Source organism: Ovis canadensis, chromosome 1 (genome assembly GCF_042477335.2).
Source record: "Ovis canadensis isolate MfBH-ARS-UI-01 breed Bighorn chromosome 1, ARS-UI_OviCan_v2, whole genome shotgun sequence".
Taxonomy (NCBI): domain Eukaryota; kingdom Metazoa; phylum Chordata; class Mammalia; order Artiodactyla; family Bovidae; genus Ovis; species Ovis canadensis.
In genome coordinates, this window is record NC_091245.1 from 258657482 (window position 1) to 258683929 (window position 26448).

The following is a 26448-nucleotide window of genomic DNA, read 5'->3' on the forward strand; positions in this document are numbered from 1 at the left end:
GCAGAATGGGAGTTTTCAGTACAAGTCCTCTCACAGAAACATCAATTTAAATAACCATCCACACAGAAGAATACTTTCATGGGAGCTAACGAATCCGGGTCAGAGATTACAGCACATGGGTGTAACACAGAAGAAAAGGCGCACTGAAGAGGGAAGAAGGGACAGTTTCATATCACCAGGTTCCTGCTCCTGCAAGCCTGCAAAGTGTAGCATGGAGACATACGATTTACACAGGAGAGGGACAGTGAAATGAGCACCCCTGTGCCATGGAACCCAGCACCAGGCCAGCCCCAGTAGACTCAGGCACCTGTCCATCCAAGACAGGCTCGGTTTCCAGGCTAGCTTCCATGGACCCAGGCAGCAGGCCCACCTACCCACAAGCCCAACCTGCCCAAGAAATCCAGTAGCAAGCCCATCCAGATCTCTGGCTGGACAGACTAGAGCAGTACTTTCTCTGACAAAGCTAGTCTATAAAGACTAGAAGGGGTGATTATTTTTTCAAATGTGCAGCACCAAAGTAAGGACACAAGGCTCAGGTGATCAGGGAGATTATGACGCCATTAAAGGAACATGATAAAGCACCAACTGGTCCTGAAGAAATGGAGATCTACATACTGCCTGACATATAATTCAAATAATCATCTGAGAGTCCTGTAAGCTATAAAAGAACACAGACAACTCAACAAGATGAGGGAAAGAATAAACAAAAAAATCAGAAAGCCAATGAAGACACAGAAATCATGAAAAACAAAAATCCTGGAGCTGAAGAACACAATGACTGGATGTGAAAAACTCAGAGAGCTTCAACAGTAGACTCAACCAAGCAGAACAAAAAATTCAGAGAGCTTGAACACAGGTAATTTGAAATTACTCTGTAAGAAAACCAAAAAGAAATTGTAAAAAAACAAAGAAGAAAGTCTTATGGGACATCATAAAAGGAACCAATGTATGCCTTATGGGGCTCTCAGAAAGAGCAGAGAAAGACAAAGAATCAGAAAGCTTATTTAAAAAAAAATGACAGCAAATCCCCAAATATAGGGAGGGAAATGAAAGTCCAGATCCACTAAGCTGCTAAAACCCAAATGGATTAAACATAAAGAGAGCTTCAATGAAACACATTAAAATCAAACTGACAAAAGTAAAAAAGAAAGAAATTGCTCAAAGCATTAAGAGAAAAGTCAACTGTCACAAACAAGGGAAACTCCACAAGACTAAAAGTGGATCTTACAGCAGAAACCTTGCAGGTCAGTAGAGAGTGGGATCCAGAGTACTATACCCAGAAAAGCTCTCCTTCAGCTATGAAAGACGGATAGAAGCTTTCCTAAACATCACCACTAGTCCTACCTCATAACAAATGCTAAAGAGTATGAATCTTTAAGGTGAAGTAGCTTTGACTACAAGAACTAATCAATGGATACACAATATAAGATGTAAACTGTGACATAAGCAACATAAAATGTGGCGGAAACAGAAGTTAATGTTTAGAATTTTTGTATATACTCCAAGCTAGGCTTCAGCAATATATGAACCGTGAACTTCCAGATATTCAAGCTGGTTTTATAAAAGGCAGAGGAACCAGAGATCAAATTGCCGACATCCGCTGGATCATGGAAAAAGCAAGAGAGTTCCAGAAATACATCTATTTCTGCTTTATTGACTATGCCAAAGCCTTTGACTGTGTGGATCACAAGAAACTGTGGAAAATTCTGAAAGAGATGGGAATACTGGACCACCTGACCTGCCTCTTGAGAAACCTTTATGCAGGTCAGGAAGCAACAGTTAGAACTGGACATGGAACAACAGACTGGTTCCAAATAGGACAAGGAGTACGTCTAGGCTGTATATTGTCACCCTGCTTATTTAACTTATATGCAGAGTACATCATGAGAAACGCTGGGCTGGAAGAAGCACAAGCTGGAATCAAGATTGCCGGGAGAAATATCAATAACCTCAGATATGCAGATGACAGCACCCTTATGGCAGAAAGTGAAGAGGAACTAAAAAGCTTCTTGATGGAAGTGAAAGAGGAGAGTGAAAAAGTTGGCTAAAGCTCAACATTCAGAAAACGAAGATCATGGCATCTTGTCTCATCACTTCATGGGAAATAGATGGGCAAAGAGTGGAAACAGTGTCAGACTTTATTTTTTTGGGCTCCGAAATCACTGCAGATGGTGAGTGCAGCCATGAAATTAAAAGACACTTACTCCTTGGAAGGAAAGTTATGACCAACCTAGACAGCATATTAAAAAGCAGAGACATTACTTTGTCAACAAAGGTCGGTCTAGTCAAGGCTATGGTTCTTCCAGTGGTCATGTATGGATGTGAGAGTTGGACTGTGAAGAAAGCTGACCGCTGAAGAATTGATGCTTTTGAACTGTGGTGTTGGAGAAGACTCTTAAGAGTTCCTTGGACTGCAAGGAGATCCAACCAGTCCATTCTAAAGGAGATCAGTCCTTGGTGTTCACTGGAAAGACTAATGCTGAAGCAGAAACTCCAATACTTTGGCCACCTCATGTGAAGATTTGACTCACTGGAAAAGACCCTGACGCTAGGAGGGACTGAGGGCAGGAGGAAAAGGGGACAACAGAGGATGAGATGGCTAGATGGCATCACAGACTCAACGGACATGAGTTTGGGTCAACTCCGGTAGTTGGTGATGGACAGGGAGGCCTGGTGTGCTGCGATTCATGGGGTCGCAAAGAGCTGGACATGACTGAGCAACTGAACTGAACAGATCCCTGTGAACATAGGTGCAAAAATCCTCAACAAAATATTAGCAAACCAAATTCAACAGTATATTAAAAGGATCATGCATCATAATCAAGTGGGATTTGCCCAAAATGCAAAGATGGCTCAACATTTGTAAATAAATGAGATACACCACATTAACAAGCTGAAGGATAAAAATCTTATGATTATCTCAATAGATGCAGAAAAAGCATGTGACAAAATACGATATCTTTTCATGATAAAAACTCAACAGTTATAGAAAGTATATATCTCAAAATAAAAATGCCATATATGACAAGTCCACAGATAACATCATACTCAGTGGTGAAAAGCTAAAAGCTTTTCCTCTAAAGCTAGGAACAAAATAAGGATGCCTACTCTTGCCGCGTCTATTCAACACAGTACTGGAAGTCCTAGACAGAGCAATTAGGCAAAAAAGAAATAAAAGGCATCAAAATCAAAAAGGAAGAAGCAAAATTATCTCTGACTTCAGCTGACATGATCTTAAATATAGAAAACCCTAAAGACTCCACCAAAAAACAGAACTAATAAACTCAGTAAAATTGAAGGATACAAAAATCAACATCCCAAACCAGTTCTGTTTCAATGCACTACTAATGAACTATCAGAAAAAGAAATTAAGAAAACAAGTCCATTTATAATAGCATCAAAAACAATAAAATACTTAGGCATTAACACAAAGCAGGTCAAAGAGCTGTACACTGAAAACCGTAAAACAGTGATGAAAGAGACTGAAGACACAAATAAATGGAAAGATATCCCTTGTTCATTTACATTGTTAAAATGTCCATCTATAGATTCAATAAGCTCCAGGAGTTGGTGATGGACAGGGAAGCCTGGCGTGCTGCAGTACATGGGGTCGCAAACAGTTGTACACACCTAAGCAACTGCACTGATAGATTCAATGGAATCTCAATCAATATTTCAATAGAATTTTCCACAGAAATAGAAAAAACACTGCTAGAATTCAAATGGGACCACAAAGGAACTATAATGCTCAAAGTAACCAAGGAAAAACAATAAATCTGGAGGCATCACACTTCCAGATTTCAAATTATATTGCAAACCTACAGTAATCAAAACAATATGGTAATTTAAAAAGACTTACAGAACAATGGAATAGACAGCCCAGGACATACCCACACATATGCAAGTCAACTAATCTTCAACAAAGATGACAAGAGAAAAAGACAGTCTCTTCAATAAACAGCTCTGGGAAAACTGGATATCCACATGCAAAACAATGCAACTGGACCCTCATGTTATAATATATACTAAGTCAACTCAAAATGGATTAAATGCTTAAATATAACACCTGAAACTATAAAAATCCAAGAAAAAAACACTGACACTGTGGCAGTTATTTTAAGATATGAGACTAAAAGCAAACAAAAGCAAAATAAACAAGTGTGATTACATCAAACTAAAAAGCTCCTGCACAGCAAAAGAAACTATCTACAGAATTGGAAGATAACTTATGGAATGAGGGAAATATTTGCAAACATGTATATGATAAGGGTTAATATCCAAAATATATAAGGAATTCATACAACCCAATAAAAAAACAAGCAAAAATTCAATTTAAAAAATGGGCTAAAGGTCTTCCCTGGCGGTCCAGTGGTTGGGAGTCCGCCTTGCAATGCAGGGCCATCAGTTCGACCCCTGGTCCAGGATTCCACATGCCACAGAACACTAGGCCCATGCCCCACAATTACTGAGCCGAGCCCTTGAGTTCTAAAGCCCACGCTCCACAACAAGAGAAGCCACTGCAATGAGAACCTGCATACTACAACAAAGAGTAGCCCCAACTCGTCACAACTACAGAAAGCCCACATCCAACAATGAAGACCTGCACAGCCAAAAGTAACTAAATACGTAAAATGTTTTTTAAATAGGCAAAGGATCTGAACAGACATAGAGGACATACAGTCAACAAGTACATGAAAAAATGGTAAACATCGCTAACCATCAGGGAAATGCAGATCAAAACCATGAGACAGAATTACTAACATTAAGGGAAAAAAAAAAAAAAAAGATAAATGTTGGCAAAGATTTGCAGAAAAGGTAACCCCGGTACATTGTTGGTGGGTTTAAATTGGTACTGCTGTAATAAAAAAAAAGCACCAAGATTCCTCAAAAAATCACAAACAGAACTACTACCACATGATCTAGCAATTCCACTTCTGGATGTTTATCTAAAGGAATTAAAATCAGGATCTCAGAGAGATGTACATACACGCACGCCTACGTTTACTGCCGCTTTACTAACAACAGCCAATATATGGAGCAACCTACATGTCCACTGAAGGACAAAGAAAGAAAATGTGGAACATATATACAAGAGTATTACTGAGCCTTACAAAAGAAATTTCTGCCATTTGTGACAACTTGGATGAACCTAGAGAACATTATGCTAAGTGAAATAACAAACAGAATAAGACAAATATCATATGATTACAACTATGTGTGGAATCAAAACCTGTCAAACACAAGCCAAATGATACTGTCACACATCTTGAAAACAAAAAAAAAATGTTACAAAATAGTATCACAGATTTTAGTATGTTTCTGAAGTGTTCCTTTCCTATTCTGTCAACAAAAATTTCCATGGCTTTCAAATTTTTTGTTTGTAAAAGCTTTCATATCTACTAAGCTACAGCTAGAACTAGTGGGAAAACAAATTGAGCTTACAGTTTCAATAAACCTGAGATTTTCTCTCCATGAAGATGTTAAATATCTATAAACATCCCATTAATACTTTTTATAATTCCATTAATTCTGTTGTCAATTTTTAAACAAATATATTTCACACTAATCTTCAGGGTAATCATGGTAATCACACAAAACCAAAGACCTTAAGCAATATATACATATTTCCTAAGTGATAAGATATACAATTAACCAGTAGGACTTATTTTTACTTACATTTCTTTTTCAAGCTGCTGCTGAATTACCTTTGCTGATTTTGCCATTGTAATATCTGTAAAGAAACAAAAGACACTGTTTAAAACAGGGTCTCTTCCCAAGACTTCCTGCACATATGGAAAATTCCCATTTAAATTTAGGTTTCTTTGCCCCACCATTTAAAAAAAAAAAAACTTTATATTGGATTATAGTTGATTTATGGGCTTCCCTGGTGGCTCAGGTGATAAAGAATTCGCCTGCAATGCAGGAGACCCAGGTTTGATCCCTGGGTCAGTGAGATCCCCTAGAGAAGGAAATGGCAACCTACTCCAGTATTCTTGCCTGGGAAACCCCACAGACAGGAGCCTGGAGGGCTATAGTCCCTGGGGTCGCAAAGAGTTGGGACACCACTGAGTGACTTTCACTTTCATAGTTGATTCGTAATGTGTTGTTTCAGGTGTGCAACAAAGTGTTTCGTTTACACATACACATATATCTATTCTTTCTCAAATTATTTTCCCATTTAGGTTATTACAGAATACTAAGCAGTTCCCTGTGCCTGACAATAGATCCTTGTTGGTTATTTATTTTAAATATAGTAGTGTGCTTGTGTTTAGTTGCTCAGTCATGTCTGACTCTTTGTGACCCCATGGACTGTAGCCCAACAGGCTCCTCTATCCATGAGGATTCTCCAGGCAAGAATACTGGAGTGGGTTGCCGTCAACTTACCCAGGGATCGAGCCCAACACAATGACTGAACCCAGGTCTCCACATTGCAGGTTAATTCTTTACCGTCTGAGCCACCAGGGAAGTCCAAAGTAGTGAATATATATCAATCCCAAACTCACAACTTATCCTTCCCTCCCTTTATCAAAGTAAGCACAAATACTTATATTATAATAATGCTTATAAATATATTAAGCTGGTGACCCTAAAATTGACTAGTCTTTCATAAAAGTTTTCTACATCTTACAGACATTTTAAATCAACACATATAAGTCCAGCCAATGTTCACAAAAAGAAAAGCTATCTGCTTTGTGATTTTAACAAAAGCTTTCACTCCAACAGAAATACTTGACCTGTAATAAGAAACTAAACTAACATTTCCAGCTGATACTAAAATGGTATGTTACAGTATCAAGCGCACTCTGATAATAAAAGGCACTGGTTTGGCACCAGCAAAAGACAAATAAATATTACTTCCTCTTATTATATTGAATAAAAGAAACAAAGAAGTCAGTTAATGACCTTAACACTGTTCCTGATTAGTCAGTCACTGGTAGGCTTAGTACTAGCTCCCCTTTAAGAAATGCATTGGGGTTCATCGCAGCACTGTTTATAATAGCCAGGACATGGAAACAACCTAGATGTCCATCAGCAGATGAACGGATAAGAAAGCTGTGGTACATATTCACAATGGAGTATTACTCAGCCGTAAAAAAGAATTCATTTGAATCAGTTCTGATGAGATGGATGAAACTGGAGCCGATTATACAGAGTGAAGTAAGCCAGAAAGAAAAACACCAATACAGTATACTAACACATATATATGGAATTTAGGAAGATGGCAATGACGACCCTGTATGCAAGACAGGGAAAGAGACACAGATGTGTATAACGGACTTTTGGACTCAGAGGGAGAGGGAGAGGGTGGGATGATTTGGGAGAATGACATTCTAACATGTATACTATCATGTAAGAATTGAATCGCCAGTCTATGTCTGATGCAGGATGCAGCATGCTTGGGGCTGGTGCATGGGGATGACCCAGAGAGATGTTATGGGGAGGGAGGTGGGAGGGGGGTTCATGTTTGGGAACACATGCAAGAATTAAAGATTTTAAAATTTTAAAAAAAAAAAAAGAAATGCATTGGGCTCTTTATAGAGTGAGAATATTAGGTATGAAAGAGGCCAATAGAGATCAGCTAGTCTATCTCATTTTAACTTTTTTTTTAGAAAAGAAGTTTTTCTTATTATTGAGGTCACACTGGTTTACAACATTATATGTTTCATATGAAACATTATGATTCAATTTTTGTATACACTATTCTGTGCTTACTACCAAAAGTTTAGTTTCCATCTATATTTTCAAGTGTTTTTGTTATCTTTGGATGAATACCCAGAAGCAGACTAACTGGATCACACAGTAGTTCTATTCTTAACTTTTTGAGGAATATCCACAGTTTTTTACAGTGGCTACACCAATTTACATTCCCATCAACAGTGCACAACAAGGGTTCCCTTTTCTCCATATCCTCACTAACACATATCTTTTTGACAACAATGACTCTAATGGGTGGGAGGTAATGTCTAACTGTTGCTTTGATTTGCATTTCCCTAATAATTAATGATACTCATCTTCACTAGTGATGAACATCTTCATATGTGACTGCTGACCATCTGTATATCTTTTTTGGAAAAACATCTATTCTGATCTCTGCCCATTTTTAAATCAGGCTGTTCATTTTTGTTGTTGTTGAGTTATATGGGCCCTCCCTTATCAGATATATTTGACTATCTTCTCCCATTCAGTACACTGTCTCTTTCATTTTGTTAATGGTTTCCTTTGCTGTGCAGAGCTTTTTAGTTTGATATAGTACCACTTGTTTATTTTTGCTTTTGTTTGCCTTGCCTGAGGAGATACACCCAAAACAAATCGCTAAACCCAAAGTCTGAATTTCCTATTTTCTTCTAAGAGTTTTATGGTTTCAGATCTTCTGTTCAAGTCTTTAATCCATTTTCAGTTAATTTCTGTGTATGGTGTAAGGAAATGGCTTAGTTTCATTCTTTTGCATGTGGCTGTACAGTTTTCCCACCAGTATTTATTGAAGAGACTGTCCTTTCTCCATTTTATGTTCTTTGCCCCTATGTTGTAAATTAATCGTCCCTGTATGTGTGGGTTTATTTCTGGGCTCTCAATTCTGTTCCATTAACCTCTTTTTCTGTCAAATACCATGTTGTTTCAATTACTATAGCTTTGCAGTATAATATGAAATCAGGGTATGTGACACTTCTTCCAGCTTTGTTCTTTTTTCTCAGAATTGCTTTGGCTATTCATAGTTTTTATGAATTCTATATAAATGTAGGGAGCTTTTATTTATGTGAAAAATGTCATCAAGGATTTTGATAGGGATTTTTTACAATGAATTTATAGACTGCTATAGAAAAAATGGATATTTTTAACCATTTTAATTCTTACAGTCCATGAGCATGAAACATCCTTCATCTTTCCATTTCTTTAAACAAAGTTTTATAACATATTGCAGAATCCTAGCTCCCCAGCCAGGGATTGAACCTGCACCCTCAAGCAGTGAAAGCACAGGGGCCTAATCACTGGCAGGAAATTCCCATCTTTGATTAAATTTATTCTTAGGTATTTTTTAATTCTTTTTGCTGCAATTTTAAATGATAGTGTTTTCTTAATTTCTCTTTCTGCTTGTTTTTTGTTGGTGTACAGAAACACAACAGATTTTGTATTTTGATTTTGTATCCTGCAACTTTACCGTACACATTTATTATTTCTAACAGGCTTTTGGTGGAGTCTTCAGGTATGAGACTGGTAAGTGGGCACACTTGTCTTGTTCCTGATCTTAGAGGGACAGCTTTCAGTTTTTCACAGTTGAGTATGTCAGCTGTGGGTTTGACATGCATAGCCTTTATTATGTTGATGTACATTCTTTCTATACCAATTTCATGGAGTTTTTATCACACATGCATGTTGAATTTTGTCAAATGCTTCTTCTGCATTTATTGAGTTGATCGTTATTTTTTAAATGTTGTAGCATGTTGATTTGCAGATGTTGAACCATCCCTGCAACCCTGAAATAAATTCTACTTGATTATATCGTATGATCCATTTGATGTATTATTTCATTTGCTAATACTTTGTTGAGGGTTTCTGCCTCTACGTATATCAGAGATACTCACCTGTAATTTTCTTTTTTTGTATTATCCTTGTCTGGCTTTGATATCACGGCACTGTTGACCTCAAAAAATGAGTTGGGAAGTGTTCCCTCCTCTTCAACTTTTTGGAAGAGTTTGGCTCAGATGGTAAAGAGTCTGCCTGCAGTGTGGGAGACCCGGTTTCAATTCCTGGGTAGAAAAGATCCCCTGGAGAAGGAAATGGCAAACCTCTCCAGTATTCTTGCCTGGAAAATCACATGGATGGAAAAGCCTGGCAGTCTACAGCCCATGGGGTCCCAAAGAGTCGGACATGACTGAGTGACTTCACTTTTAATTTCAAGAAGAACAGATATTAGGTCATCTTTGAACATTTGGTAGTATTTACCAGTGAAGCTGTCTGGTCCTGGACTCTGGTTTTTTGGAAGGTTTTTGATTACTGTTTTAACCTCCTTACTAGTGATCCAGCTATTCAGATTTCCTACTTTAAGATTCCATCTTGGAAGGCTGATTGTTAAGAATGTATTCATTTATTCTACGTTGTCTAACTTGTTCACACATAGCTACTCACGGTATTCTCTTTTAACTCTCTGCATTTCTGTGGGACCTCTTGCAATTTCTCCTCTTTCATCCCTAACTTATCTGAGCCTTCTTTTTCTTAGTGAGTTTAGCTAAAAGTTTGTTGATTTTGTTTATCTTTTCAAAGAACCAGCTCTTAGTTTCATTGATCTTTTCTACTGTCTGACTTTTAGTATTTCCTTCCTTCTACTGACTCTGGACTTAATTTGAAGATCTTTTTATAGTTCCTTTAGGTGTAAGGACTGTTTGGGCTTTTTCATTTTTCTTATTTCTTGAGGTAGGCAAGTATTGCTATAAACTTGTTCTGCTATTGATGTATCCCACTGATTTTGGTATTCCATATTTTCATTTATCTTCAGGTGTATTTTTTCCTCCTTTGATTTCATTAACCTAGTATTAGGTTGGTGAAAAAGTAACTGTGGTTTCAGACCATAAACTTTAAATCATTATAACTAGGTTCAAACACACCTTTATTAATCAAAATAGGAACCATTCCAGTCAACACGTTTTTGCCAACAAGAAATGTTTGCTTATTCTGTGCTTTGAGATTCAACAAACTCTTGGAAAGCATTTTCTGCCTCCTGCTGGTTGTAGAAGCATTTTCCGTGCAAACAGTTCTCAAGATGCTCAAAGAAGTGGTAGTCAGTTGGCAAGAGGTGCTAAGGGTCGGACATGACTGAGTGACTTCACTTTCACTTTTCACTTTCATGCGCTGGAGAAGGAAATGGCAACCCACTCCAGTGTTCTGGCCTGGAGGATCCCAGGGACAGGGAGTCTGGTGGGCTGCTGTCTATGGGGTTGCACAGAGATGGACACGACTGAAGCGACTTAGCAGTAGCCGCAGCAGGTGAACATGGCGGATGAGGCAAAACTTTGTAGCCCAATTCGTTCAACTTTTGAAGTGTTGTGCAACATGTGGTTGGGTGTTGTAAAGAACTGGGCCCATTCTGTTGACTAATACTGGCTTGTAGGCGTTGCAGTTTCCAGTGCTTCACATCGATTTGCTGAGCATACTTCTCAGATTCAACGGTTTCACCCAGGCTACAGAAAGCTGTAGTGGATCACCAAACAGTGACCATGAATATTTTTGGTGCAAGTCTGCTTTGGGAAGTGTTTTGCACTTTCTTCTCAGTCCAACCACTGATTTGGTCATCACTGGTTGTCATGTAAAATCCACTTTTCATCGCACATCACAATCTGATTGAGAAATGGTTTGCTGTTGTTGCACAGAATAAAAGATGACACTTCAAAACGATTTTTTTGATTTTCAGTCGGCTCATGGGGCATCCACTTATCAAGCGTTTTCACCTTTCCAATTTGCGTCAGACACCAAATAACTGTAGAATGGCCAACAATGAGTTCTTCCGTAACTTCCTGTGTAGTTTTAAGAGGATCACCTTCAATCATCTTCTCTACTAGTTGCTGTCAATTTCTAATGGCTGACCACTGCATTTCTCATCTTCAAGGCTCTCGTCTCCTTTGCAAAACTTCTTGAACCACCACAGCACTATACATTTGCTAGCAGTTCATGGGCCAAATGTGTTGTCGATGTTGCAAGTTATCTATGCTGCTTTACAACCCATTTTGAACTCAAATAAGAAAACAGCCCGAATTTGCTTTTTGTCTAACACTCACTTCCCTAGTTTAAACTAAATATAAATAGCAAGTAATGTCATTAGCAAAAATTAATAATAATAAAGCAAGAAATGCACATTAAAATGATGTATAAGATAACCACATATAAAGAATGTATTCCAATATCAAACAGCAAAGTTTAACTGTGCATAACCGCAATTACTTTTGCACCAACCTAAATAGATGTTTGGCAGAATGTTGTTTATTCTTATTTGTGATTTTATCAGCTTTCTTTTTGTAGGTGATTTCTAGTTTCCTATCTTGGTGGTTCAAAAAGATGCTTGATATGATTTCACCCTTAAATTTATTGAAGCTTGTTTTGTATCCCAACATATTGTCTATTCTTGAGAATGTTCCATATGCACTTGAGAACAATGTATTCTGCTGCTTTGGGAAGGAATGTTTCATGTTCTGTTCTAACGTTTCACTTAAGGCCAATGGTGCTTTGTTAATTTTTTGTCTAGATGATCAATTTATTGATGTAAGTGGGAAGTAAAGCTCCCTACTGTTACTGCTGTTGACTTCTTCATTTATATCTGTTAATTATTCCTTTTATACTCTGGTGCTTCTGCTTATATGCTTAAATATTAATAAAAATTACATCTTGATGGACTGTCCCCTTCATCAGTATATAAGTTCATCCTGTTCTCGTTTGACTTGAAGTCAATTTGATCTGATCTGAGACGGCTACACCTGCTTTGTTTTGCCTGCTATTTCTTGGAGTATCATTTCCCATCCATTCACTTTGAGCCTATGTTTCTCTTCAGAGCAGAGAGCCTAGGGGGCAGGATGTAGTTGGATCTTGTTTCTCAATACATCCAGCCACCTGTATCTTTTGATTGGTAAATTCAATCCACTTATATTTAGTATGATTACTGATGAATGGGGCTCTCCTGGTGGCTCAGGAGGTAAAGAGTTCACCTGCAATGGAGGAGACCCAAGTTCAATCTCTGGGTCAGGAAGATCCCCTAGAGGAAATGGCAATCCACTCCAGTACTCTCCCCTGGAGAGTTCCATAGACTGAGGAGCCTCGCAGGCTACAGTCCATGGGGTCGCAACGAGTTGGGACATGACTGAGTGACCTAACGCTTTCACTTTTTCACCGATAAATGAGGACTCAGTACTGCCATTTTATCTTTAGTTTTCTGGTTGCTCTGTATCTCCATTGTTCCTGCCTGACATCTTAGTTGATGGTTTACTATCATGTTGTTCTTAGCGTCCTCCTCTATTGTATTTCATGTCTCTAGACTTATATTTCGTGGTTACCATTAGATTTGTATAAAACATGTCATAGATATCTTAGCCCTTTTTCTATTGATAGCATCTTATATTCATTTCCCATTTTATGAGTTCTATTCTTTTTCTCTTCCCCTTTTACATTTTGTCATCTCAAATTATTTCTTTTTATACTGTGAGTTCGTTACCAAATTCCAGTAGCTATGGGTATTTTTTTTACTGCTTTTTCCCCTTTAATCTTTATGCAATAATTGTTTAGCAACCTATTCTGATGTAAAGTTGCAATTTTCTGAATCTACCTAACTATCATCTTACTCTAAGTTTTGTGAACTTTTGCCTCTTCATTTCAAGTAGAAAAGCTCCTTCCAATATTTCTTGTAAGACAGGCCTAGTGGTAATAAACTCCTTCAGCTTTTGTCTCAGAAAAGCTTTATTTCTCCTTTATATCTGTAAGGAAACTTTGCTACAAGGATTTTCAGCAGTTTTTATCTTTTAATATTTTGCATAGGTCATTCCATCCTCTCCTGCCTATAGAGTTTCTGCCGAAAAATCTGATGGCCTAATAGGGGTTCCTTTGTAGGTTACTGGGTTTTTTTCCCTGGATGCCTTTAAAATTCTTTATCATTGAATTTTGACAATTTTAACATAATCTGCCCTCGAGAAGGTCTTTTACCATTGAGATACCAAGTGTTCTATTAACTTTATGGACTTGTATATACAGTTCCTTCCCCAGGTTTGTGAAATTCTATTATTTCTTTAAATAAACACTCTGCTCCATTCTCCCTCTCTTCTTCCTCTCGGATAACCACTATTCTTATGAAGGATAATGAAGCAGGAGAATTAACATGAGATTCTAGATCTATCTTCAAGCTCACTAATTCACACTTCCATTAGGTCTGCTCTAGTTTCCAATGCTTACTAATGCATTCTTCATCTCATTTACTGACACAGTCAGCTCCGGAACTTCAGTGTGGTTCTTTTTTAGACTTTTAATATTTTTGTCAAAGTATTTCTTGTTTTCATTAATTGTATTTCTAAGCTCACTGAACTGTCTTCCTGAGTTTTCTTGTAGCTTGGTGAGTTTTTTCATAACACCTATTTTGAATTCTCTATCAGTTAGAGTGAAATCTTCCATGACTTAAGTTTGGTTTCTGAAGAACTTTCATTTTCTTTTTGTGACACTGTATGTGGTTTCACGTGGTACTCGACAAGTTATTCCTCTGCCAGTGCACTTAAAGTAGCAAATACCTTTCTTATATAGGTAAAGGGGTTTTTTTTAGAAGCCTTTATTTTTCTTGCTATAACACAAGTGTTTTGCTTTTCATACTTCAGCTGCCTCTGGCTATATTTGAGAACTGACACTTCCCATCCTCCACTACCTCTGCCTGATTGTACTATCATTGCCACTGCTTGTGTTCCAGGGTGGCCTGGATGGCCACTGCTGCGAGAGGGAGGGGTTGGCGAAGGGTAGAGGAGGCAGGGTCATGGGCACCTTCTCCACATCTAGGGTTGTCAGGTTTATAACTCACCACTGCTGTGACCCTGGGGACTATGGTCACAGGACCCACCATCACTGCTGCTGCTAGGTTCCCTGTGGTCAAAGGGGCCACTGCAGCCAGGAGGCTGGAGTCACGTGTGCTGTCTTCCCTGTTGCTACAGGGGTCTCCGGGGCTTCCGGCTCAGCCACTGTGGCCAAGGGCCAAGACTGCAGGCACTTGCTTCATTGTTCCCTGAGTTCTACCTCCTTCATGTATTCCAGTCCATCCACCTTCAGAAGTAGATTTCTGGATCTCTCCGGTCCTAGTGTGCTAGGCAGAGGAACCTTTGTTGACTTACGAATGTTTTACAAGTTGTAGAATGAAGGGGAGAGGCAAAGAGGGTGTCTCACCTCATGATCCTGACATCACTTCTAATCTGGTTTTAAAAGTAATGAAACTAAAGCCTAGTTTTATTGGCTGAGACTAAATAGTTTTTCATTCTTATGAAGCTAAAGAAAAACACTTCTGCAAACTCCTTGACGAAATGTGCTACATGGCAAACTTGTTTAAAAGGAGACACTCTATCCTGTCCTTCCTCAACTGTGTATCTGATAAGACTGATTGTTGATCTGATGAACTTGATAAATTAAAATTATTTATGATAAAAAAAAGAAAACACTGTATAAATGAATGGTCATAATCATTCCTTTGTCACTCTTTAGAATAGCCTGGTAAGAGAGACTATAAATAAATTTTAATATTTAAAATCCTGAATTTATAGTTCATTAGCAATTGTTTCTCATCCTCAGTAATAACAACTGTAGATAACTATTAATTCTTAGTAGGAATCCCAGAAAAATCTCAACTATTATTGCCAGAAAACATGATAGTACCTTGCTTATTACAAGCGATTAAGAATGATGGTGCATTCTTCAGACCTATACTGTCAAGGAGGACTTGATACAGAAACTCAGCCACGTCTTTTACCTCTCGCTGGAAGGCTGCACTATCCACAACAAACACAATAGCCCTGGAGGGGAAAAAGAGAAAAACAGGCATGTGAGCATGCAATAGTGTAGCACTATGTTGAGAAAATGATATCCTTAATTTTGTTCAATTCAGTCCTAATGGATAACACAAAATAAGCTCACATACAAGTGTGTGCACAAGTAATCATAGAACATAAGTATGTAACAAAGGACTAGTGAGTGCACCATGTATCAATATTTAAAATCCCAGAAGATGATCCTGTTAAAGCGCTACATTCAATGTCAGCCAATTTGGAAAACTCAACAGTGGCCACAAAACTAGAAAAGGTCAGCTTTCATTTCAATCCTAAAGAAGGGCAATGCCAAAGAATGTTCCAACTACCATACAACTGCATTCACTTAACATGCTCAAAATCCTTCAAGCTAGGCTTCAGCAGTATGTGAACTGAGAACTTCCAGATGTACAGCTGGGTTTAGCGAAGGTAAAGGAACCAGAGAGCAAACTGTCAACATTCACTGGATCATAGAGAAAGCAAGGGAATTCCAGAAAAACATCTACTTCTGCTTTACTGACTACGTTGAAGCCTTTGACTGTGTGGATCACAGCAAACTGTGGAAAATTCTGAAAGAGACAGGAATACCAGACCACCTTACCTGCCTCATGCAAAACCTGTATGTAGGTCAAGAAGCAACAGTTAGAACAGGACATAGAATAATGGATTGGTTCAAAATTGGAAAGCAGTACATCAAGGCTGCATATTGTCACCTTGCTTGTTTAATTTATATGCAGAAATGACTGACTGGATGAACACAAGCTGGAATCAAGGTTACCAGGAAAAATATCAACAACCTCAGATACACAGATGACACTACTCTAATGGCAGAAAGTGAAGAGGAACTAAACAGCCTCATGATAAGGGTGAAAGAGGAGCATGAAAAAGCTGGCTTAAAACTTAACATTCAAAAAATGATCATGGCATCTGGTCCTATCACTTCATGGCAAACAGAAGGGGAAAAAAGTGGAAGCAGTGACAGATTCTATTTCTTGGGTTCCAAACTCACTGCAGATGGTAACAGCAGCCATGAAATTAAAAGATACTTGGAAGAAAAGCTATGACAAACCTAGACTGTGTATTAAAAAGTAGGAACATCATTTTACTGACAAAGGTCCATGTAGTCAAAGCTATGGTCTTTCCAGTAGTCATGTACAGAGTTGGACCATAGAGAATGCTGAGTGCTAAAAAATTGATGCTTTCAAATTGTGGTGCCAGAGAAGACTTTTGAGAGGCCCTTGGACTACAAGATCAAACCAGTCAACCCTAAAGGAAATCAAATCTGAATATTCTTTGGAAGAACGGATGCCAAAACTAAAGTTCCAAAACTTTGGCTACCTGATAGAAAGAGACGACTTACTGGAAAAGACCCTGATGCTGGGAAAGATTGAAGGCGAAAGGAAAAGGTGTGGCAGAGGATGAGATGATTAGATAGCATCAATGACTCAATGGACATGAATGTGAGCAAACTCCAGGAGACAGTGAACAACAGAGGAGCCTGGCATGCTGTAGTCCATGGGTTGCAAAGTTAGACATGACTCAGGGACTAAATAACAAAAATGAATCAATGACTGTATCTAGAAAGACAATAGCAAATGATGCTTCCTCTCAAGTCCAGGTAATTGTCATATACAAAATCATGTGATAAGACACTAGGATAGACATTTTATCTGCTAGGAAACAAAGAGGAAGATCATTTACATAAAACTAGATCAAGACGACCTAAAGGAGGGTTAATAGTTGAGTGAATTTTAGCCAGACAAAATATCACTGTGGCACAGGTTGTCTAGAAAGTAGTTTGTGCAAGGCACAAATGACCTGGAGAACTCAATGTAAGCTAATACACAGACAAGTGGGGAAATGAAGGAGAGTTAGGTCAGAGACAAGAGGGATGTGATACACTGATCTACAGAGTTTATGTTTTTCTGTCTTACAAAGAATGTTGCTGTTTAGTTGCTAACTCATGTCCAACTCTTTGGTGACCCCATGGATTATAGCCCCCCATGCTCTTCTGTCCATGGATTTACCAGACAAGAATACTTGAGTGGGTTGCCATTTCCTTCCCCATGGTATCTTCCCGACCTAGGGATTGAACCTGTGTCTCCCACATTGGCAGGAGGATTCTTTACCGCCTCTTACAAAGAATATTGGTGCCTAAATGAAAGATAAAACTAAGAGGATAATCAAACTAGAAGCAGAGTGATCAGGTAGGGCCTAACCTAAGGCAGCAATAGTGAGAATCCTCATTTGCCAGAAATAGAAAGGCATCAAAGCTAAAGCAAAGCAACCCAGGAAAAGAACAGACAATAGACCTTAGGGACAAGTATTTGAATGCCTAGGAGATGTGCAATGACCAACAGATGAATGCTCTGTGTAAAGCCTAGAACTTAAAAGCAGTCTAACAGAGGGTGGTGGGGGAAAATAATCCAAGAATTGAATCACTAGGCCTCGTGTGCCACACACAGAAACACAGTATGCATTTACATTTTCTCATGTAAGATCCTGAGGCAGGAAGACTGTGCCAGACTCAATAAACGCCCATGGCCCCCAACAGAAGGAAATATGAATCCCTTCTAGAGAGAGGCTTTTATAACCTAAAGCAAAAACAACAACAACAACAACAAAAATAACCCAGCAACCACAATATCAATAACAAAATCTCATCCCCTTGAACAGGGGTTCTGGATCTAAACTACAAAGACAATAATAAGTAGTAAATAAAATATTTTAAACTATTTAATAGAATACTAGATACCATAAGAAAAGAATAAAGATAGCACTAAAAAAAAATACTAGACTAATTTTAAAAGATAGGTTTTTAGAAGCAAAGAACAAAATAACAACTTAATAGAAAAGATTAAGTTGCTTAATGGCTTAATGGCAAAGCCTTTGCCTATGTCAATCACAACAAATTGTGGAAAATTGTTAAAGAGATGGGAACACCAGACCACCTAACTTGCCTCTTGAGAAATCTGTATGCAGGTCAGGAAGCAACAGTTAGAACTAGACACAGAACAACAGACTGGTTCCATACTGAAAAGGAGTACGTCAAGGCTGTATATTGTCACCCTGTTTATTTACGTTATATGCAGAATACATCATATGAAATGCCAGGCTGGATGAAGCACAAACTACAATCAAGATTGCCAAGAAAAATATGAATAACCTGAGATATGCAGATGACACAACCCTTATGGCAGAAAGCGAAGAAGAACTAAAGAGCCTCTTGATGAAAGTGAAAGAGGAGAGTGAAAAAGTTGGCTTAAAACTCAACATTCAAAAAACAAAGATGATGGCATCCAGTCCCATCACTTCATGGCAAATAAATGGGGAAACAATGGAAATCGTAACAGATGTTATTTTTCTGGGCTCCAAAATCACTACAGATGGTGACTGCAGCCATGAAATTAAAAAGCACTTGCTCCTTGGAAGAAAAGCTATGACCAACCTAGACAGCATATTAAAAAGCAGAGACATTACTTTGCCAACAAAAGTCCATCTAGTCAAAGCCATGATTTTTCCAGTAGCCATGTATGGATGTGAGAGTTGGATCATAAAGAAAGCTGAGCACCAAAGAACTGATGCTTTTGAAGTGTGGTGTTGGAGAAGACTCTTGAGAAGCCCTTGGACTATAAGGAAATCAGATCAGTCAATCCTAAAGGAAATCAGTCCTGAATATTCACTGGAAGGACTGCTGCTGAAGCTGAATATCCAATACTCTGGCCACCTGACGTAAAGAACTGACTCCTTGTAAAAGACCCTGATGCTGGGGAAGATTGAAGGCATGAGGAGAAGGGGATGACAGAGGAAGAGATGGTTGGATGGGCTTCACCAACTCAATGGACATGAGTTTGAGCAAGCTCCAGGAGTTGGTGATGGACAGGCAAGTGACAGTTAATGGACAGCTGGTGATGGACTGCTTGCTGTAGTCCATGGGGTTGCACAGAGTCAGACATGAATGAGCAACTGAATTGAACTGAACTAATGGAACAGATAAGCAGAGACTACTACAGCTAAAAAGGATAGAGTAAACTACAAAATAAAGGTAAAAATATCTTCCTATATGCAAGGTGAAAAGACCTGGAAGGTATGACAGAGAAGAGACAAGAAGAGCAGAAAAGATATGGCTTAATGATGCTAATGAGAGTTCTAGGAGAAGAAACTGAGTAGAAAGAGAACTACCTGAAAAGATACTGTTGAGAATTTTCCAGAACTGAAGATGCAAATATTTCAGCTGAAATAGTACCCTTGAATTCCAACCACAATAAAGCTAAATCATCCCTGAATAGAAGGATAATCTACCCCTTAACACAGGATAAAAATAAGATTCTATATCATGAAATGACAAGTAGATTGAGCACTGCTTTCTAATCTACAACAATAGATACTTGAAGTCAGGAGTAATGTCTTCAGTGTGAAAACAGACCTAAGACAATTATTCAAAAATGAAGGCCAATGCAAAAAGTTTCAAATGAACAAAAAATGAGAAATGTTATCTCTTGTTCACCATTCTGCAAACATATCTAAAAGAAATACATGAAAGAAAATTGAATCAAAAGCAAAGAGTAACAGGCAAGAAGCAATGGACTGAAAAAAAATCCATAAACATCCTAGTAATTGTAGGCTGTCACTGAATGGAGCAGAAAAAAAAAAATCACTGTTGGGGGTTAAAAAAGAGGAAAGAAAATTAAAATGAAAGATGTAAGGAAGATCAAAGTAAGGTATTTTAAGATTCAGTTAAAGAAAGCTAGTATTATTGATTTTTAACTTTTGTTAAGCAGTCAGTGTTTAAAAACAGTATAGAAGATAACAATGAAAAACAAGAAATAACATAGTTTCAAATCAGTTGAGGGAGAAAAATGAGATGATTAGGGAAACCTGATCATCAGGTACGATTAAAAACTCAGAAGGTACAATTAAAAAACAAGAAATCACAGATCAGTATACTATACCTATCCTTGAACAGCATGGGGTTTAGGAGTCTGACCTTCTAATCAAAAATCTGTGTATAACTTCAGTTGGCCCTCTATATCTGAGGTTTGATACTGGTTGATTCAAAGCAACCACAGATTGGGTGGTACACATTAAGTGAAAAAATTCCTCCTATAAGCAGTTGCACATAGTTCAAACCCATTTTGTTCAAGGGTTCACTGCAGTATCTTTTGAATTTGTATTTATTGTGATTATGATTTGAGCTCATTTGTATCTTCATACTTTGAATGTTTTAGTAACCCAAAATACTTGGATCAAAGAGTAATTATAATTAAACTGTGAAATGTAAAAAATTTGTAGCTGAAATTGAAAAAGAATTTTAAATTAGAAATTAAAACCCAATTACAGCAAAATTTACCAGTTCTAGATTTCTATTAATTGTTTGAGGAATAAAAAAAAAATATCACACACCTTCCAGTTTCCAGTCTGGCATGAAAAAAGCTGAAAGTCACCACTGCATTCTAAAAAGTAAAAAGCTAACCAGACTGAAAAATCCACAGCACTTAAGTTCATCAGAGAACTGAGGTTACAGGGCAAAGCACTGCCTCTCAAACTGGAGAAAACAACATATATACATGGAAAAGTACAACTTACTGGAGTATAAACTCCTGAGCACAAATCTCTGTGGCACCTAGTGTGAAAACCTGATCCATAACTGATGAATTGCTAGGTCAGCATGAACAAGTCTGAGACATAAAACCCCAGGGAGACCCACACTTTTGTAAATTTTACCTCCAGAAGCTTGACTAGGTTCTTGTGATACACAGTAGAGAAGAATTCCCTCATGCTTCCGGCAGAGGGAAGGGAAAAGAAATCATTTTGAAATATGCTAGACCTTGATGAGGTCTTGGAAAAGGAAATGACAACCCACTCCAGTATTCCCGCCTGGGAAATCCCGTGGACAGAGGAGCTTGACAGAGGAGCTTGGTGGGCTACAGTCCATGGAGTCACAAAGAGTTGGGTAGGACGGCTAAACAACAACTACAAATGAAGTCTACTCTCAGGAGAAACTATTTAACCAGAGCCTAATTTGCTGGGATTTTATAAGAGCCTAACTGACCTGCAGAAAGGGAAATTTCCAACTCCACCCAGATCTAGGATTCCAAGTGGGAGAAGAAAAATACCCATCTCCTGCCTATACTACCAATCCTATCCCATTTAAAGGGGCAGTGGGAATCAATTGAGAATCAAGTGTAAAGCTCACAGTCCAGATACAGCCCATTAAGACTGAGATCTAGTCAAAGGATGCTTTCTTTCCTCTCACACTTCACCACTTACTAATGGCAGTTCTTACCCAGTTTACTGCATGTCTATCAAGAAAAATTACATGACACACTAAAAAGTAAAAAAGAGTTTGAAGAGAAGGGGCAAGCAACAGAACTTGACTCAGATATGGAAGAGACGCTGGAACTGTCAGTCCAGGAATTTGAAATAATTGTGATTGTGGTGCTGAGTGTTCTAGAAGATAAAGAAGACAACATGCAAAACAGATGGGAAATGTAAGGAGAGAGATGAAGTTCAAAAAAATAACTAAAAAGAAATGCTACACAGCTTCCCTAGTGACTCCGTGGTAAAGAATCCACCTGCCAGGCAGGAGACATGGGTTCAAACCCTAGTCTGGGACGATCCCATACGCAGCAGAGCAATTGAGCTGGCCCAAAACGACTACCAAGCCTGTGCAGAATCGGGCAGCTGCAACTACTGAGCCCATGGGATGTAACTACTGAAGTCCATGTGCCTAGAGCCTGCGCTCTGCAACAAGAGAAACCACCAAAGGCCCGTGCATCACAACTAGAGAGCAGCCCTGCTCACTGCAACTAGCGAAAGACCTGTGCAGCAATAAAGACCCAGCACGGCCATAAATAAACAAAATTATATATAAAAACAGAAATGATACAGATCAAAAACAAACTAACAAATGAAGAACATCTCTGATGAAACTATTAGTAGACTGCATGCGACTGAAGGAAAGAACCTCTAGCTTCAGATATCTCAAAGGAAGCCTCCAAAATGGAAAAGCAAAGAAAACAAAGACTTAAAAAACCAGAAGAGAATACCTGAGAACTGCGGGAGAACTACAAAAAGTGTAACATACATGTACTGGGAATTTCAGAAGGAGAGGAAAGAGAAAAAAGAAGAAATATATAAAACAATATTGGCTGAAAACTTCTCCAAATTAATGTCAGACACCAAACCACAGATAGATAGAAACCACAGGAAGCTCCGAAAACACCAAGCAGGATTAATATCAAAGGACTATAGCTAGCCGTATCATTTTTAAACTACAGAAAATGAAAGATAAAGGAAAAAAATCTCAAAATAAGCCAGAAGGGAAAAGACCTTATGCTCAACATTCAGAAAATGAAGATCATGGCATCCGGTCCCATCACTCCATGGGAAATAGATGGGGAAACAGTGGAAACAGTGTCAGACTTTATTTCTTTGGGGCTCCAAAATCACTGCAGATGGTGACTGCAGCCATGAAATTAAAAGATGCTTACTCCTTGGAAGAGAAGTTATGACCAACCTAGATAGCATATTCAAAAGCAGAGACATTACTTTGCTGACTAAGGTCCGTCTAGTCAAGGCTATGGTTTTTCCAGTAGTCATGTATGGATGTGAGAGTTGGACTGTGAAGAAGGCTGAGTGCCGAAGAATTGATGCGTTTGAACTGTGGTGTTGGAGAAGACTCTTGAGAGTCCCTTGGACTGCAAGGAGATCCAACCAGTCCATTCTGAAGGAGATCAACCCTGGGATTTCTTTGGAAGAAATGATGCTAAAGCTGAAACTCCAGTACTTTGGCCACCTCATGCGAAGAGTTGACTCATTGGAAAAGACTTTGATGCTGGGAGGGATTTGGGGGCAGGAGAAGAAGGGGACGACCGAGGATGAGATGGCTGGATGGCATCACTGACTCAATGGACGTGAATCTGAATGAACTCTGGGAGTTGGTGATGGACAGGGATGCCTGGCATGCTGTGATTCATGGGGCCGCAAAGAGTCGGACACGACGGAGCGACTGAACTGAATATAAGAATTATATCCAGTTTCTCAGATACCACGCAAGCAAGAAGCAAGTGAAGGGAAATATTTAAAGTGTTAAAAGAAAAATCGTGCAGTTGTATACCCTGTGATCTTTATAGCACTGAATGCATTTATTAGAAGAGAAGAAAGACCTAAAATCAATAATAATCTAAGCTTCCATCTTAGGAATCTAGAAAAAGTAGAGCAATTTAAAGTAAACAGAAAAAAGAATAAAAGAGCAGAAATCAATGAAATTGAAAATAGGACATAGAGAACATCAACAAAACCAAAAGCTGGTCCCTAAAAAGATCAATAAAATTTATAAACTTCTAGCCAGTCTAACTAAGAAAAAGAGAGGACACAAAATGGACGTTAAAAGGATAATCAAGAAATAATATAAATAACTCTATGCCCACAAGTTTGATAAGCTAGGTGAAATGGTCCGATTCCTTGAAAGATACAATCTGCCAAAACTCATATAAGAAACCGACAATCTGAATAGCCCTATATCTATTAAAGAAACTGAATCAAAAATTAAAAACCTTCCAAAATAGAAAGCACTAGGCACAAGCGGGATCACTAGTGAATTCTACCAAATATTTAAGGACATTTATACAATGTTATTATGTCAAATATATTCAATTTAAAAAATTAAGGAAGAAAACATACAAATTCTTTACAATTTCTTTCAGAAAATAGAAACAAGGAATATTTTCTTGTTTATTCGATGAGGCCAGAATTACTTTAAAATACAAACCAAGACATCACAAGAAAATTATACACAAATATCTTTCATGAAAGTGAAAGTGAGAGTTGCTCAGTCGTGTCCAACTCTTTGGGACCCCATGGACTATACAGTCCATGATTCTCCAGGCCAGAATACTGGAGTGGGGAGCCTTTTCCTTCTCCAGGGGACCTTTCCAACCCAGGGATCGAACCCAGGTCTCCCACATTGCAGGTGGATTCTTTATCAGCTGAGCCACAAGGGAAGTCCAAGAATACTGGAGTGGATAGCCTATCCCTTCTCCAGATCTTCCTGACCCAGGAATCAAATCAGGGTCTCTTGCACTGTAGGCGGATTCTTTACCAACTGAGCTATGAGGGAAGCCCATCTTTCATGAACATATATGTAAAAATCCTCAAGAAAATACTGGCAAATCAAATCCAACAATTTATAAGAAGAATTATATACCATGATAAGTGGGTTTTGGACCCAATATCAATGTGGTGGATGGAGATTTCCCCTACCATCAAACAATTCTCTTGACCCCAGCTGGGTGTCCTACAACTCAACTCAATTCTGATACCTGGGGATAGCATCAGGTTCCACAGGCTAAAGGCTCGACCTAAGATGCCAGTCAAAAGTCAATGCTGTTACCTGTACTTCTGACTGACTGACTATAAATCAGAGGTTCCCATGACCCCCCTTCTTAGATTCAATTAATTTGTTAGAACAGCTCACAGATGGAGAAAGAAATGGCCACCCACTCCAGTATTCTCGCCTGGAGAATCCCGTGGACAGAGGAGCCTGGTGGGCTGCTGTCCATAGGGTCACCTAGAGTCGGGACATGACTGAAGCGACTCTGCATGCATGCATGCATTGGAGAAGGAAATGGCAACCCACTCCAGCATTCTTGCCTGGAGAATCCCAGGGACAGAGGAGCCTGGTGGGCTGCCGCCTATGGGGTCGCACAGAGTCAGACACAACTGAAGCGATTTAGCAGCAGCAGCAGCAGCAGAATTGCAGAATACAAAGCTGATACACAAGTGAATTGCTTACCCAAATATCAGGAATGAACAAATGAAATTTAATACTAAAAACACAATACCACTTATATTAGCATCCTACAATATGAAAGAGATACAAATACATACGAGATCTACATGAGGAGAACTATAAAACTCTAATCCACAAAACTGAAGTAGAACTAAGAAAATGGACAGGAAGGCTAAACAGTGTCAAGATGTCAGTTCTCCCCAACCTGATTTATAGATTCAATGCAACCCCAATCAAAATCTCAGCAACTAAGTTTGTGGGTACTCACAAAGTGATTCTAAAGTTTATATGGAGAGGCAAAAGATCCAGAATAGCCAACAGAATCCTGAAGAAGAACAAAGTTGGAGAGCTGACATTACCAACTTACTATGAAACCATAGTAATGAAGACAGCATGGTATTGATGAGAGAACAGATCAATAGACCACAACAGAGTCCAGAAAGAGACCCTCATCTATACAGTCAAGTGATCTTTGACAGAGGAGCAAAGGCAATAAATGAAGCAAAGATAGTGTTTTCAACAAACAGTGCTGGAAGACACATCTACACACACGCACAAAATGAATCACATACTTAAACGTAAACCAAAACTATAAAACTCCACACTGGAGAAAACCAGTGTTGAAACACAAGTGTAAAAAGCAGTAGATGATCAGAATTTCTGAAACTCAACAGTAAGAAAACAAACAACCCAATTTAAAAAGTGGGTCAAAGATCTATACAGACACCTCACCAAACAAGATTTAAAACAGCAAATTTATTTATAAACAGCAAATCAGTATATGAAAAGAAGCTCCATATCCTATGTCATTAGGGAAATGCAAATTAAAACAACAATGAGGTACCACTATATACCCATTTAGAATAGTCGAAATCCGGAACAGTGACACCACTAAATCCTGGTGAGGATGCACACCAACTGGAACACTCATTCATCACTGGTGGGAATGCAAACTGGCATGGCCACTTTGCAAGAGAGTGTGGGAATTTCTCACAAAACTAAACATATTCTTACTATATGATTCTGCAATTGTGCTCCTTGATATGTACCCAGAAACGTATGCTCACACAAAAACCAGCTTTATTCAGAACTGTCAAAGCTTGGAAACAACCACGGTGCCCTTCAATAGAC

General features: G+C 38.5%; 1 protein-coding gene across 1 annotated transcript in view; it reads right to left on the bottom strand.

The window, feature by feature from the left end:
- SRPRB (SRP receptor subunit beta) overlaps positions 1-26448 on the bottom strand; it is a 35506-nt gene that overhangs the window by 3020 nt on the left and 6038 nt on the right. The window contains exons 5-6 of the mRNA XM_070289440.1: positions 15376-15512; positions 5677-5731 (exon numbers count right to left, since the gene is read on the bottom strand). Coding sequence (XP_070145541.1) covers positions 5677-5731; positions 15376-15512 — 192 coding nt within the window. The remainder of the gene's footprint in view (positions 1-5676; positions 5732-15375; positions 15513-26448) is intronic.